The sequence below is a fragment of the Labeo rohita genome, chromosome 18 (assembly GCF_022985175.1).
Source record: "Labeo rohita strain BAU-BD-2019 chromosome 18, IGBB_LRoh.1.0, whole genome shotgun sequence".
In the NCBI taxonomy this organism is placed as follows: Eukaryota; Metazoa; Chordata; class Actinopteri; order Cypriniformes; family Cyprinidae; genus Labeo; species Labeo rohita.
Window position 1 is genome coordinate 12,490,986 of NC_066886.1, and position 16,175 is coordinate 12,507,160.

General features: G+C 36.3%; 1 protein-coding gene across 1 annotated transcript in view; it reads left to right on the plus strand.

Annotated features, from left to right (window-relative positions):
• The window catches only part of iqch (IQ motif containing H), a 36,663-nt gene that overhangs the window by 462 nt on the left and 20,026 nt on the right, over nucleotides 1-16,175 (plus strand). Inside the window, exons 2-14 of the mRNA XM_051134764.1 lie at nucleotides 62-184; nucleotides 1,386-1,489; nucleotides 1,566-1,641; nucleotides 1,726-1,839; nucleotides 4,172-4,286; nucleotides 5,309-5,410; nucleotides 5,839-6,026; nucleotides 6,398-6,949; nucleotides 8,819-8,885; nucleotides 9,275-9,358; nucleotides 9,444-9,622; nucleotides 12,723-12,995; nucleotides 13,088-13,282. Of these exons, the coding sequence (XP_050990721.1) occupies nucleotides 62-184; nucleotides 1,386-1,489; nucleotides 1,566-1,641; nucleotides 1,726-1,839; nucleotides 4,172-4,286; nucleotides 5,309-5,410; nucleotides 5,839-6,026; nucleotides 6,398-6,949; nucleotides 8,819-8,885; nucleotides 9,275-9,358; nucleotides 9,444-9,622; nucleotides 12,723-12,995; nucleotides 13,088-13,282 (2,172 nt within the window). The remainder of the gene's footprint in view (nucleotides 1-61; nucleotides 185-1,385; nucleotides 1,490-1,565; nucleotides 1,642-1,725; nucleotides 1,840-4,171; nucleotides 4,287-5,308; nucleotides 5,411-5,838; nucleotides 6,027-6,397; nucleotides 6,950-8,818; nucleotides 8,886-9,274; nucleotides 9,359-9,443; nucleotides 9,623-12,722; nucleotides 12,996-13,087; nucleotides 13,283-16,175) is intronic.

Sequence of the window (16,175 nt, forward strand, 5' to 3'; positions counted from 1 at the left end):
ACTGAATATGATATAATTACGTTTGTAAAACTGTATTTTTGTGATTTTTATTTTGTCTTAGGTGCAGGATGATTTAAGACAACTAAAAAGGAATCTTGTTCGATTAACTGTGGAAGAGAATGGGGAGGTTTTGGACATTCAAGCTTTGGATGCAGCCATCAGCAGGACAGAGAATGGAATAAGGGTATAAAAAGCCAACTTAATGACAATTTGACTTGAATAGTTCTGTAGGCTTTAGTTGAGGTCTGTTTTACTTAAATACACAGCATACAGTACCAGATTTCTTTGGGAAGAATTTGCAAAAAATTGCAAACAATATATTTTTATATTTTGTAGTCCTGTAGCTTTTTTAGCATCTGTTTACACAAATTTGTTTATAAGATTTTAAATGTTCTTTAAAGAAGTCTGCTCATCAAGCCTGTTTATTTGATTAAAAATACAGAAAAAACGGTAATATTGTAAAATATTATTGCAATTTAAAATAGTGGTTTTCTATTTTGATATACTTCAGATTTTTTTCTGTGATGCAAAGCTGAATTTTTAGCATTATTACTCCAGTCTTCCGTGTCACATGATCCTTCAGAAATCATTCTAATATGCTGATTAATTATCAGTGCTGAAAACACTTGTGCTGTTTAATTTTTTCAGGATTCTTTGATGAATAAAACATTAAAAAGAGCAGCATTTATTTAAAATAGAAATCTTTTGAAAGAATATACACTGCCGTTCAAAGTTTGGGGTCAGTCAATTTTTTCTTTATTTTATTATTTCAAAGAAATTAATACTTTTATTCAGCAAGGATGTGTTAGATTGATGAAAAAAAAGTGATAGTAAAGACTTACATTGTTAGAAAAGGTTTCTGTTTGGAATAAATGCTGTTAATTTTACATTTTTATTCAACAGAGTCCTGAAAAAAGTATCACAGGTTCTAAAAAAAAGAAAAGAAAAAAATTAAGCAGCGCAACTGTTTCCAACATTGATAATTAATCAGCATATTAGAATTATTTCTGAAAGATCATGTGACACTGAAGACTGGAGTAATGATGCTAAAAATTCAGCTTTGCATCACAGAAATAAATTCTATTTTAAAGTATATTAAAATAGAACACCACTATTTTAAATTGCAATAATAGCTTTGATCACAGAAATAAATTCTAAGTATATTGGGATAAAAAATATATTATTTTAAATTGCAATAATATTTCATAATGTTACCATTTTATCTGCATTTTTGATAAATAATAAATAAATGCAACTTCGGTGAGCATAAGTACTATTAAGCATAAGTACTATTAATCTTTATACTAAGTTTCATGCAGTGGAAATATATAAAAAAAAGTGGATGGAAGAATAATGCTTGTAAATATTTGTTTATTGAACTATAGAGGCATGCAGAAGATTATCTGAAAACCATCAGTAATCAGGTTTTGACGCTACCCTGTATTGAAGAGCCTGAAAAGAAGCTTGTCCCCACCAAACTTGTTAAATGGTATTTAAAAAAAAAAAGTCAACTAGATTATGTAAAATCACATTAAATCTAACATATTTTTATAACATTTTTGTAGGCAGCCACAATATGAGACAATACCAAATGCACGTCCTCAGAGATGCCAGATTCCTGGTCCATCACCAGGAGAAAAGGTTTCCATCTTTACACATTCTCATAACATTTGTTAAGCCAAAAAGGTCTTTATTCTGTAATCTATGGTTCTGTCTCCCCAACAGCACAAGTCAGCATTTATCATGCGTTTACTGAATAACCCTTTTCACCCAAAGAACAAGGAGATTATGCAACAAAATTATGGGATTCAGCTTCCTCACCTGCACAACAGAACCAGTGTGAGTTGTGGATATGCTTCTATTATTATTGAAGAAAGAGACAGTTTACCCCAAAATAAAATTCCTGTCATCATTTACTCACCCTCATGTTGTTCCAAAACAACAACATTTATTTCACAGAGGAAATAAAGTCATACAGGTTTGCAGGGTGAGTAAACAATGACAGAATGGTCTTTTTTTGTGTGAGCTGTCCCTTTAATACTATAGTGTGTTCTCGTTTATTTTACATGTGTGGCTGTATTAGAATCCAGCAGCTTTTATGATTAAGGCTTATTGATGTTGTTGATTATATCCTGGCCAGCTCTGACTGTTGCCTTAACGCCAGCGTCTGTCACATGAACCTCATGAAAAGAAAAGATGTGACTGGCGTGTAATAATAGATGACTGCAGTCACTTCGCTTTCAAACAGGAGATGCGAATTTGAAGGTCACCTGGTTTGGCAGTGACAGCTAAATCTGTCTGTTGGTAAACAAATTAATCTTTCTAAAGGTCACCATTTGTTTTGGTGCTCTGTTTCCCCCCTTCTGCTTTCCGCCGCGGTTCTTCCTCTATCTCCTGCATCCTCTGCCTGTCACTCGTGAGGAGGCTGTCATGTTGTTGAGAAGAAGGTATGAGACTTGGCTGCCGAAAGCAGACAGACGCAGATTGCGGCACATCAGCATTCTTCGGAGGACGGCCACCGCCTGATTGCAGTTGTATGGGCTGCTGCTTTACAGCTGTCTCAGGACAGGCACCGGTACCTGTTTCCGCATGCCAATAAGACAGCCGTGGCTTACCCAACTGGCACTCGCTGGCGCTCTGCCTGCTGCGTCGATACCTCTGTGCTGTCGGCTAGTTCTCCGCAGAGTCTCCGAAGGAGCTCCCACTGTTTTTTTTTCTTTAAAATGTCCCCTCGTACCACTTAAACAGCTGCAAGCCTCCAAACCTCTCCAAACACCTGGCCGGCGCTCGTGGCTTGTCAGGGAGCTCAGTGGTGTGACAACAGACAGGCCAGAGAACAGCAGGATGAGGAGAGTACAGAAGGGCTCTGTCTGGCATGTGCCCACAACTTGACAAACTCGTAGTGTGCTCTCCATTATATGTTTTTCGGCACTGACCTCCTTTTTTTGATGCTGTTTTGTGTGCTATGATTAATGCACGTCCTACCCGTTGCATTTTTTTAGCCATGAGGCTATAAATTTTCTGTAGATAACATGTTTTTATTGTGCTTTTTTGTGACTTATGGTGCTTGTGTTTTCAAAATGATTGTAAAAATTAACAACGAATTATATTAGATCCTAATTATTGCACTACATCCTTTTTATTGTGGAATGTGGTGCACGACTTTCATTTGATTTATGAACTATTATATGATAATGAGGAGGTACGAGCATTTTAGGCATTGCTCTGATGGAATTTAATTCTAGAAGATTTCAAGCAGCTGTTCACTTGAGAGAAGGTGCGAGACAAATAAACCGAGCCGTGCTTAAAGTATCCAGAAAGCATTGCCAGCGTGTGATTGATTGCTTCAGGGAAGGGGGCTTATTGGCCAGTTTACAATGTCATTAACTGCCTGTATTTTAGCTCCAGCTTTATTTTAATGAATGCGGAAAATCTGTTGGTTGTAATCACACAACATCACCGCGCTCTCTCTCGCAAATGTGCACGCACTTGTGAATTTGCTACAGCCATCGGAACCGACAGAAAGAGAAACCATATTTCTTGACATCTACAAGCTGCCACCAGCCTGATTAATGGATAGTCGTCTCCCAGCCTTTTACAACAAAGTTTTGTTTGGAGGGAAAAATCTGATCGGTGACCCGAAGCTAATAGCATTCTCCATGAGCAAGTTATTGAGCGAAGTATGTTCCCTCGCTCTCTTCTTCTAGTATCGGGTGAATGGTGGCTTTAGAGCCTGCAGGCAGGTTTTTTTGGCCCAGTGAGACGGGGCAGTAGGTTAATACCCTTTGTTCTGTCACTTTCAACACCTCTGACCTTTGACCACAGAGCTATCATTCGGGGCTCAGTAATTCTTCCATGTTTGGACAATGTTTTATTGCCTTTTTAAGAAATGCCCATTATTTCAAGCTCAAATGGATAGTTCTCCCAAAAATAAGAATGCAATTTTCGCTGTTGATGAAAGTGAACAGTGAGCATGTTTCTCATTCACATATACTTGAATATGCACATATTTAAATCACTCGAATGAGATTTCACAGTGAAAGTATGGTGTGGAATAGCTTTTTAAAATGACTGTTCTGGCTTAGTTGAACCACAGTTAGAAAGCGTATAGTGTACATTTATGTAATGAAAACATAACATTTGTTTGCCTTGTTTTTTTGTTTTTTTTTAGGTTGGGACTCAAAGAGTGGTCACTGGCCCCACTTCGGGTTTTGCTGCAGCACATGGTGGTCTGCCTAAACACCTACACCCCAAACCACCATCTGAATGTAGAGAAGTGAATGCAGGTATAAATCTCTTTTTACAACTGATACAGTATTTCTTTATTAAATGTACACTTCTGTTCAAGAGTTTTGAGTCTGTAATATTGTTGAATTTTAAAAAAAAAAAAAGTCTCTTCTGCTCTCCAAGCCTGTATTTATTTGATTGAAAATATAGCAAAAACAGTAATATTGTGAAATATTTTTACTAATTAAAATAACTGCTTTTTATTTGAATATATTTTAAAATGTAATTTATTTCTGTGATCAAAGCTAACTTTCTCCAGTCTGACTCTAGTCTTCAGAGTCACATGATCTATCAGAAATCGTTCTAATATGCTGATTTGCTGTTCAAGAAAAAAAATTATTATCATTATTATCAGTATTTGAAACAGTTTTTTTTCAGGATTATTTGATGAATAAAAAGGTTATAAAATGTTATAAAAAAGGTTTTATAACATTATACGCTATACCATTCAAAAGCTTGGAGTTAGTATTTTTCTATTTCAGATAAATGCTGTTCTTCTGAACTTTATATTCATCAAAGAATCATGAAAAATTCTACTCAGCTACTCAGATTAAAAGATTAAAAATCTTATTGTCCAAAAACTTTTGACTGGTAGTGTTTTTGATCAAAAATACAGTAAAAACAGCAACATTGTTCCAGCAGCCATTAAACCATTAATCATTCTAACATGGTGATTTGGTGCTCGAGAAAGATTTCTTATTATTTTCAGTGTAAAAATAGTATTTTGGTAAAAACTGTCATATTTTCTTTGCTTGATTCTTTGATGAATAGAATGGAACTGCGTTTATTTAAAATAAATGAAAATAATTTTTTTCCCAAAAACCAAAAACCTTGCTGAACCCATACTATTTATACAGTAGTGTATATGCTTATATTTGCATAAATTCATTTGTTTGTTTGTGCCCTCTTTTTGTGTTCATGAATAATGTGCTGTATTCACGAACCTTGAAATATTTTGTGTACAGATTCTCTCCTGCAGGTTGTAATTAGAGTTGTTTGGTTATTTTTTAATGCATTTCAGGGCTGCTGCCCTCAGCATCTGACCTCTCTTCATTGCAAACCCCAGTACAGCCCAAAGCTGTCCATGTGCTCCAGAGAGAGGACAGTGGCCAAAGTAAGATGGGTCAGTCTATTTCCACAATGTCATTACACACTTGCGGCCTACATTTAAAGTTAGAAAGTCAATTTGTATGCATTCAAAAATTCAGCTTTTTGTTGTGTATTGGATCCCAACAATCTACATACAGAGGGGGAGTAAACCAAGCCTTAAGTATTGCTTTTTTGTTCAATTAACATTTTGTTTTCAGCAGGTAATTTTAAGCAAATTTTACGCTGTTTGTGATATTGTCAGGCATATATTTAGTGCTATATATAGTACTAAATATATATTCATGTACCATCATAAATAAATATTTATAGTCTAAAACGGTCTACTTCTTATACAAAATATCATTCAAATAACTTGATAAATATTATATATTTACATGTTGTTTTTTTTATTCTTTTAACATCTGTTATATATATATGTATGTACTTCTAATCTAATAATAGATGAGTCAGAAAAGGCTTCAAAACTGGAGATGGATGTGAGCAGAGATGGAACGGCTCTTGGAAGATCAGCAACCGAGAGTCCACCATCCAGGACCATACGTACTCCCCCTCCTTCGGCTGCTTCTGCAAGCTCTGACAATGGAGTACTGAATCGTGGGATAGCCCGACTCACCCCACTTAACCTGCAGGTATTATTTATTCATACTGACATGACATAAAGTTAGTGTCTGCTTGTTGAGGTAACATTTTAGATGATTTGGACACTGTGTGTCTTGTGTTTCTAAGCATTTTTATTTAATGCTGTGGACATATAGGCCCAATGGGGGGAAAATATGAGCCATAATAGTTTTTGAAAGGAATAGTTCACCCAAAAATGAAAATTCTGTCAGTGCTTACTCATGTCGTTCTATACCTGTATGATTTTCTTATCTTCTGTGGAATACAAAGTAAATATTTTGAAGAATGGGACTCCAGAATTTAAATTTTCGGGTGGACTATTCTTTTAAATGATTGCAATAGCCTTTTGCCTTTATTATAATATGTATTTCTCTTTTCTTAGAGCATTCCAGTGTCAGCTGCTGTCAGCAAATATCCTTTCACCATAGTTGAGGGTCAGATTGACCCGGATGACTCTGACTACTGTAGGTTTAAAAAGCAATACTGTCTGTACTGGGGTGGAATAGTGGAGGCTTTGGATCAGCTGCAGTGGATGCTATTGGACTTTGCAGTGCCACTGGCGAGGGTGTGTGGGGAGCGACTGGCAGCGTGCGTGCAGAGCGGTGAGCTCGACTGGAGAGACGGCAGGGGCCGGTGCGCCCATGTGGAGAAGCTGCTCTCTGTGCTGGAGAACAGGGATGAGGTATGGGACCTGATGTGTCAGCCTGGCCAGCGCTACAAAGGCATCGAGGGGCATCAGGCAGCGGCTGTGTGCATCCAGACCTGCTGGAGGCGTTACTCTGCCCGTACCGCCTACCTGCTCCAACTCAGGCCCAAATGGGCGGCTCAAGTTATTGCCATGTCTCTGCTGAAACGTGCCAAATTACGCCATTTAAGGAAGAGTCTACAGACCTCACGTCTCCGCCAGTTGGAAAACTACCGCATCAGAGCAGAGGTGAATTAAATAATAAAAAATTATGAGAAATTAAGTTAGAATTGTGAGATATAAACTCTTCCGATATAATAGTCTGATATAAACAGTTCTGAATTTTTCTCTCACAACTGCGTGATATAAACTTGCAGTTGCAAGTTATAAAGTCAGAATTGTGAGATATAATCTCACAATTCTGAGAAATGAAGGCAGAATTGCGAGATATAAACTCGCAGTTCTGACTTTTTTCTCAGAATTGTGTGATATAAGTATCGCAAGATTTGAACTCCCAGTTCTGAGAAAGTCATATAAACTCACAATTGCATGTTATAAAGTCAGAATTACGATATATAAACTTCAATTCTGATAAATAAAGTTGCAGTTCTGGTAAAAAAAAGTCAGAATTGTTATATGAATTCACAATTGTGACTTTTTTCTTAGGATTGCGACTTCATAACAAGCTATTACAAGTTATTAAAACAGACTTGATAGATATAAATTTGCAATTCTGAGAACATATCAGTCTTTTTTTCCCCCTCAGAACTGGACTTTTAGTCATAATAGCAAGATATAAACTCACAACTGCAAGAAACAAAAATAACTCACAATTCTGACTTTTGTTTCACTGTTGTGAGTTTATATCTTACATTTCTGAGAAAAAAGGCAGAATTGCAAAAAAAAAAAGTCTCGCAATCTCGCAATTCTGACTTTATTTCTCACAAATGTCCTGCTATTATGACTTTATAACTCGCAATTGCGAGTTTAAACCTCACAATTCTGAGAAAAAAAATCAGAATCGCATGACGTTAACTTACAAATGCGGATAAAAAGTGGCAATGACCTGTTTTTAATTTTTTATTCAGTGGCGGGAACGGGCTTCCATAAGAAGGCATATTCATACACAGGGACTGTCTTCATTAGTGCGTCATTAAATCATTTATTCAACCAATGGTTTTTCATTCAGGAAAGAAGCAGTTGCTTCTATGAGCAATCATTCATTCAACATATTCTTTTAAATAAAGTTTTGTTCGGGAATAAAAAACTGTTTATTTTGTTAGTCAAAGAGTCATTCATTCAGTTGATTCGTTCAGTCAACCAATTCATGCAATTGTTCTGCTGTGGCTTTTCTTGAAACTGATTATTAAAGCTTTATAATTATTAGTTATTTTTCTCAGAATGACTGGGTCTTTACTCCAGTAACTTCTTAGAAACGGCTCAAGCTGTCATTAGTCACTTCTTTTGAATGGCAGATCATGAATCTGAGGTGTAACAATGCACAGTTGTTCCACTCATATAAAATCAGTTTGTTTAACTAAAAAATGTGAAACCACAGCTGTAAAGTACATGTATTGATCAATGAAGCACCAGAGAGAACTGAACTTTCAATGCGGAGGTGCTTATTCAAAGAGTGATAGTGATAGCACAGCCTCACGTTTAGATTAAGTTTCTATTTGTCAGAACAGATGTTTCATCTGTGCTGTCATTCCTGTAACATCTTTATGAAACTAGCATGTCTCTTAATTAGTGCCCACATGTTCATTTATCCTCACCGTCACTCACTGTGAGAGGAGACACAAGCTTGTGTATGTTTCCACCCTTTAAACACTCACATCCTTTTAATTAAGCCTTAATCTTCCCCTGGCAGAAAGCTTCATGTAGCCTGCTAATTGAATTAATAGAGGGAAGATGTTTCTAAGTATGCACTTAGCTGATTTAATTAATGTGATTTATGCTTGGTTTGTCTCCATGAGACCCAGGGAGAAAGACAAGCATAATTTCCTCCCTTTGCTGCCATCGGTGGGCCGACAACATGATAAATCCATGTGCTGCTGGGTGCTGTCTGTCACCGATCACTTTTATTCTCTTTTACTCTCTGCTGTCTGTGATTCACAGAGTCTGGCAGCAAACTGGAAACACATCACCTCCGCCAAAAGGACTATCATCCACCTTCCATCATTGGGTAATTCCTTTCCATCTGTTATGATGGCTTCTGGTCACATATTATTTTTAAGCAAAAAATACATGTATTTGAGTGCGACTGCAGAAAACAGAAAATGTATTCACCAAAAACTTGTCGTTGAGACCTGCGCTGGCTATTGGAGATGATGATGATGAGTGTGAATTGTAATCACCAGCAGATGGAGTGTGATTTTTGCACTAGGGGTGGCTGAGGAGAGGCCTGTGTGAGCTCAGATAATTAAGAAGTTGAACCCTATTGTTTTTATTGCCTCGCTCTGTTAGTTCGCATGCATTTAATCATTTCATTACAGAGTCTTTTTGAGGATTCTGAGTGTCTTGACTTAGTCATTAATTTATTGTTAAAAAATCTCATTTTGATTTGTTCAACAGGATATTCCCAACATCAGCGGCTCAGTCTCAGGGGATTTGATGTTCTCCAGAATACCCAGATGGGCCGACTGTGTGACATCAGAGGTGAGGGTGTTAACCACGACATGATCAAATTGGATTGGCAGCAGACACATGAGAGCAAACTCAGCACTGTTTGTGTTACATACAGATGAGAACGTGGAGGTCATCTATGTGTCTCCGGTGCGCCTGGGCGAGGATGTTCTCCAGTACTACACTCGCCTGCTGGGTTTGCAGACTGCCATTGAGCTGGGTGACGCTTCTGCGCCTGAGTCCAACTGTGCCAAACGCTTCACCATCCTAGTGCCAGAAGCACTGGAGTATTTTTCAGTATGATGCACCACATACACACCTGAATGTTGCTACACGGGCCTTTTTGTCTTACCTCAAAGTAATTTCTGAAATAGATTCTTCATAGAAGAATTTGATGTATTTCTCACCTATAGAGGGCGACAGAGGTGACCTTTGCATTTACTACTCTCAGATCTGCCATAAATGATTAGGTTTTAGCACAAGGATCTGTACTTTTACATTTACTCATTTCTATCCAAAGCCAGTTACAATATAGAAACAAAAGCAATTTGTCACAGAACAATAATATACAATGCCAGGTTTATTAGACGGTTAGATTAGGAAGCAAGCTAGAGAAGAGGAGACATGCAATTTATTTTATTTTTTTTTACAAATATTTGATATTGTTCAAAACTAAACATTATCAATATACACTTTTTGATGTCAGGGAACTGTAATGATTCTAAGATTGCTATATATTTATTATAATACTATTTATTTTCATGTACAAAGCTATATATTATTTATCAGACAAATATTATTAATGATATATATATATATATATATATATATATATATATAAATATAAATAATTCATTACAATATCTACTAGGGATGGGTAAAAAATATTTATTCTAATTTTTCCGAAACAATTTTGATTCCTAAATCCCAAGAATTGATTAGTCGAGCTTGTTTTCAGTTCATGAATGGAACATTGTTGCACGCCTCCCATCCAGTAAATTGCAATAAGCTTTGTGCTTTGTTACTTTTGATATAAAACAAAGTCTCAGATTTCAAATTCTGTTCATTTTATTGCAGTATTCAAACAACAAATGCCATTTCGGTGCTGTTTAATGTGGAGTGAGAGATCGCTGTAGTCCCGAAGCGCAAGTAACCTCATCTCCTCCACTTGAACACCAGTTTCAGTACGAAATACAGTTGAGGTCAAAAGTTTACATACACCTTGCATAGTCTGCAAAATGTTAATTTTTTTTTTACCAAAATAAGAGGGATCATACAAAATACACGTTAATTTTTTTTATTTAGTACGACCTGGATAAGATATTTCACATAAAAGACCTTTACTTATAGTCCACAAGAGAAAATAATAGTTGAATTTATAACAAATGACCCCGTTTAAAAGTTTACATACAATTGATTCTTAATACTGTGTTGTTATCTGAATGATCCACAGCTGTGTTTTTGTTCATGAGTCCCTTGTTTGTCCTGAGCAGATAAACTGCCTGCTGTTCTTCAAAAAAATCCTTCGGGTCCCACAAATTTTTTGGTGTTTCAGCATTTTTGTGTATTTGAATCTTTTTCACACTGACGACAACTGAGGGACTCATATGCAAATATTACAGAAGGTTCCAGTGCTCACTGATGCTTCAGAAGGAAATGTAATCTCATGTAATCCCTCAATCAGTGTTTCAACAATACAAATATGTATATGCAACAGCTTGCAAACAATATGTCATGTAACAACACATTTTACCTCAGAAAAAACCTATTCAGTGACTATAAACCATTATAAATGGACTCTAGAGAGGAATATTTTGTTAAATATATGCATCATATAACATATTCACTGTAATTTTTACTTTTTAATTTATATTTGAATAAGCCCATTTTTGTGAGTAAGTTTTTATGACAGCCACCATTTAAATTTTTATATTTCAAAAAACAAATTGGAGTAGAACTGTAATTATGTAATTATAACTTTATTACTATAAAAACTTAATTGAGTGTAATTAAAGCATTTTATACAAATCAGTTTATTTTAATCTTTAATATTATAGTAATGTAGTACCATCTGACTCATATATATTTTACAGCATTAGTTGAGATTTTTTTCCTTGAGAATTTTTGCAATGTACTGTACCTGATATATATCCAAAATAATTTATATTGAATCGAATCGCAAGCTTATAAATCAGAATCGAAACAAATCATGAAGTTTGTGTCAAAACCCACCCCTAATATTTACTATTTAAAACATTTACTATTTGTAATATTTACTTATTATTTAAAGCATTTATTTATAATATCTACTAATTGTTAGATGTATAAACCTGAAACAGATGTACAATTATATTCAAACTTATTTTAATAGATTAAAAAACTTACCTTAAAACCCCAGTTCAAGTGGTAAAAAGAAAAATACATCACAAATGCAAACAGTTCATGAAAGTATATATTTGTGACTCAGTCATAATATTTTAAAATTGAGGTTTATATATCTTCTGAATGCTAAATAAATAAGTTTCCATTGATGTATGGTTTGTTGGGATAGGACAATATGTGGCTGAGATACAACTATTTTAAAATCTGGAATCTGAGGGTGCCAAAAAATCTAAATATTGAGAAAATCGCCTGTAAAGTTGTCCAAATGAAGTTCTTTGCAATGCATATAACTAATCCAAAATTAAGTTTTGATATATTTACGCTGGGAAATGTACAAAATAGCTTCATGGAACATGAATAGTTTATTTTACACTATATACAATTTGATTTTTTCTGTTATTGTAAGCCTAACTGCCTGCGCGTGCAAGCAACGTGCCTCTGTTATTTATTGCCGCATAGCGCACGAGCGGCACGCGCTGCCTCTTCCCTGTCGATTCCTCTCCGTGTGTAAACTCTGCCAGACGTGTCAGCAGGATAAATCTCTGTTAGCCGTTGCTGCCAGCATGGCGTGCCAATGACAGACGGGACAATTCTGCTTGGATCAAACATACAGATGTGGAGTAATTAGTGCTTTCCCCACGGAGCCCATCACTAAGCACATAGTAAAGACGAGAGGCTGCAGAGGTGTACGGCCCTCCCCTGACTCTCCTTTATCAATTTAACGTGTTGGAGTACAGGAGAGGTCATGACCCCTCCGGCTGCACGTAATGGGCTCAATGTGTTTGCGCACGTTCATAAATTACACCCTTAGACAAAGGGAGGGGTAGGACCTTAGAGCTAGAGTGGAAAGGACAGTTATTTATGTACACAAAGACAGCTGAGATATTACCTTTGGGGGCGAATATACATAATAAAAATGTTTTTCTGTTATGCATTCTCTTTATTAGGGCTTATTATGAAACATACAGCATTAATTTTGCTGCTTTTGTGCTCTTGCATTATATTCCTCTTTCAGACCCGAAATATGTGTCTAGCTTCGCTCCTGAAGTACAGCCCTCGAACACTAAAGCGCATCAAGAATTTGATCCAGGGGAAGCAGGCCTACATGATCGGTGGTGTCACCCATGTTGATGACCTGGCTGTGGCTGATGAGCTCGAAGTTCCACTTTTGGGCACAGAGCCTGCGGTGACCCAGCTATACAGCACAAAATCAGGAGGAAGACGGATCTTCAGTAGCGCAGGGGTTGACATGCCTCCAGGAAAGTGGGATATATACACTCTGGAGCAGGTCTGTGTGCCAGTCATCTGTTTAAACACCTCATGTGAAACTTACATTTGAAGAATGGAATATTAGAAGTAATTTATATGTCTGTCTTCCAGCTTCATGAAGCTTTGGCCCGGTTAATGACAGAACACATGGAAGTCCAGCGATGGCTCTTCAAGATAGATAGCGAAGTGGGTGGACGGGGAACGGCCTATTGTGACGTACACCACCTAAAATGCCGCCCATGGGCACAGCAGGAGTTTAGCCGCCACGGGCCCGAACAATGGAGAACATCACAGCCTCAAGTAAAGGTAGGACTTTTTAGTTTTAAAGAGTAGGTCATATAGGTTTTCGAAAAATATCTTCTTTGCAGTTTGTAACATAGCTATTCTTCAATGTAAACAGTCTGCAAAGTTGTTAATCAAAAAAGTGCATTATACGTGAAGATATTGTCTCACAAGGAATCGTCATATTTTCGAATCTTCTGCCTGTTTCCGTCTACGTCACTGGGTAACGCATTAGCAAAATCCCCACCTGCCCGTGAAATATGAACACACTGACCTGCCCACAAACACTTAACGCTAGTTAGTGTGTTTACGTCATGTCGCGAAGATGCTGTGTTCTGCACTGTGAAAGCAAGTTTGTTTTGTTTTACATTGCTAAAAGATGATAATGTGAAGAATCAGTGGTTAGAATTCATTTTTCCATGATACAACAGCAACACAATGTTGTGTGTTTGTCATTTTACCGAGGACTGCTTCTGTAATCTTGGCTTGTATCTTCTTTGGCTTCTAATCTTAATTATTTGGACCAACAAGCGTCTCCGAAACACAATCTGTAAGTATTGATAAGTTATGTGTACATTTTCAAGTGAGTGCTCAAAATATCTAGTTTTTTGTCCTACTATGTGATGTATAACGTTATCTAGTGCAGCTTTAGGTTTCCAGGTAAACCATGATATTGCTGTCTTACTGAAATAGTTTTAATAATTCACTGCAGAAGCACTATTTCCTAAAAATTTGTGTAGATTAATGTAGATTGTCTTTCTAATGACTAAGTTTAATAATAATGTAACTTAGACATATTTTGGTTTACTAACTGGGTTGTTTCATCAGTTAGTCATGTTAGCACTCATCTAACACATCCACCATTGTTTTGTTACTATCAAGATAACGTTCTAAAATTTAAAATGTTCTTCAAATTTAAGAGAATAGCAGAGTTCATACAAAGACTATAATGATAACGATACAGAGTAACGATATCGTTGGGATCACTTTCAGAATGATTTTTTTTACAGCTTATGAATGATAAAACACTGACAGCTAATCAGACGTCATTCAAATTTAAAGGGCTTGCACATTTGAAATAGCAGGTGACATTGTTGAGAAGCAAACAGAGAAACATAAAACATAAAATTACCTCAGGAAGTCAGCGCTGGTTTGGAGAACACTGTCTTGCCTCTTTTGAAGTTGCAGTAGAAAAGAGCATGTATTGTTATTATTCCACTACACTGACTACGTTAGAGATCGCTAAATTCACTGTTTAGATGCGCTCGAAATGTGCGTACTGAGGACATTTAGTGGTTGAAGTCATGTAAATGCAACAAAAACAGAAAGTTATTGTTCACTGGTGTGGGCGCAAATATAGTTATCGTTGTATTTATAGTTATCGTTATCGTTCTTGGTGTGAACGGGCCTTAGGTGTTAAACAAAATGTTTTCATGTCATTATTTTAAGAATTATGTTTTTATTTTTTATCTATTTTAATTTTGCTTAACTATTTAGTACGACTAAATAGTATATATTAACTTTAAAGGGGTCATCGGATGCCCATTTTCCACAAGTTGATATTATTCTTTATTCAAAAATCATCTTGTTCTGGTTGAGGTTGCTTTAAATGTTAATGAGCTCTGCTCGCCCTGCCCCTCTCTTCTCTCTGTGGAGTGACTAGCATGTTTACTTTAGCCACGTTTAGCTGCTAAACTTGCTAACTAGCACGTTGTTAGGAAAGGTGATCGCAAAGATTTATAAAAAAAAAACCCTTACACTCACTTCTGCTGTTAGTGAACCTGGATCAAATGATTCGCATGAACATAGATGGATATATGTAGATCGGGAGGTGCATTCCCTTTACAAACAAAAAGTAAATGATGACCACTATGTTCATTGTTTCATCCAGCAACACAATACCTCAATTGCTCAATCGGAGATATTCTTGTCCAACTTTGTTTGCTCCGGCATCGAAACAAAGAGGGCGAACTGTTACAACTGATTTAAGGCGGGTCTGAGGTAAGACGCTCATGTCAATCAACTGTCGTGGGGAGCGGCCTCTGTCGGTATGACGCCACACCGACAGGCATCTAAAAATGGCTTGATTTGAAAAAGGAGATATTATTTTATAGATTAATTAAAAACCACTGCATGAATTTTTATCATTATAGGGTAGATGTGTACACTGCCAACACACATTAATATTCAAACAACATGTAAAAGTGAACGTTGCATCCGATGACCCCTTTAATATAAATCAGGATAATTTATATGCATCATATGCATCTTATTTTACATTAAATTGAATTTAAGTATAACTATTTCAGTTCTAAAATACCATAATGTTTAGTAAAATCAAAATACACTTGTTATATTACTAAACGTTTTGTAAAAACCACAGCTTTTGGTAAGGCAGGGGACATGACAGAGATTTGCTTTTAAAACAAATAAAATAAATCCGCTAAGAAAATGAGTTCTGATTTGTCCTTAGTGCAGTTACACCATTCAAATGCACAATCTGCATTAGTGAGCGGCTGTTGTGCAACAGTGGCAATTCAGAAGTTTCAAGTGGCTTGTTTTTAAACGCAAAATGAAATGTGCCATTTCTTTTCTTTTGCAAATGCAGCTACACTTCAGTCACAAGCCCTGTTCATTATAATTTCCGCTTTGCCTGGTTTTTGCATTCACGTTCTGTACAAAATGCACCCTTGTCTCAATGACAAGCCTGTCATTACTGACCAAGGCCAAACTTTGATGCCATCGTCGTGATTTGTCTAAAGAGTGCTTATGACTCAAATTCGTGGGAAATTAATAATGAGTCATTTGAATTGTAGCATATTTATGTATTCTAATTCAAATGTGATGTATTCAACAATCTGTCATGTGCTTTAAAAACACATCAGTTTTATCCGCCTATAATCGTGTTCGTCCCTCT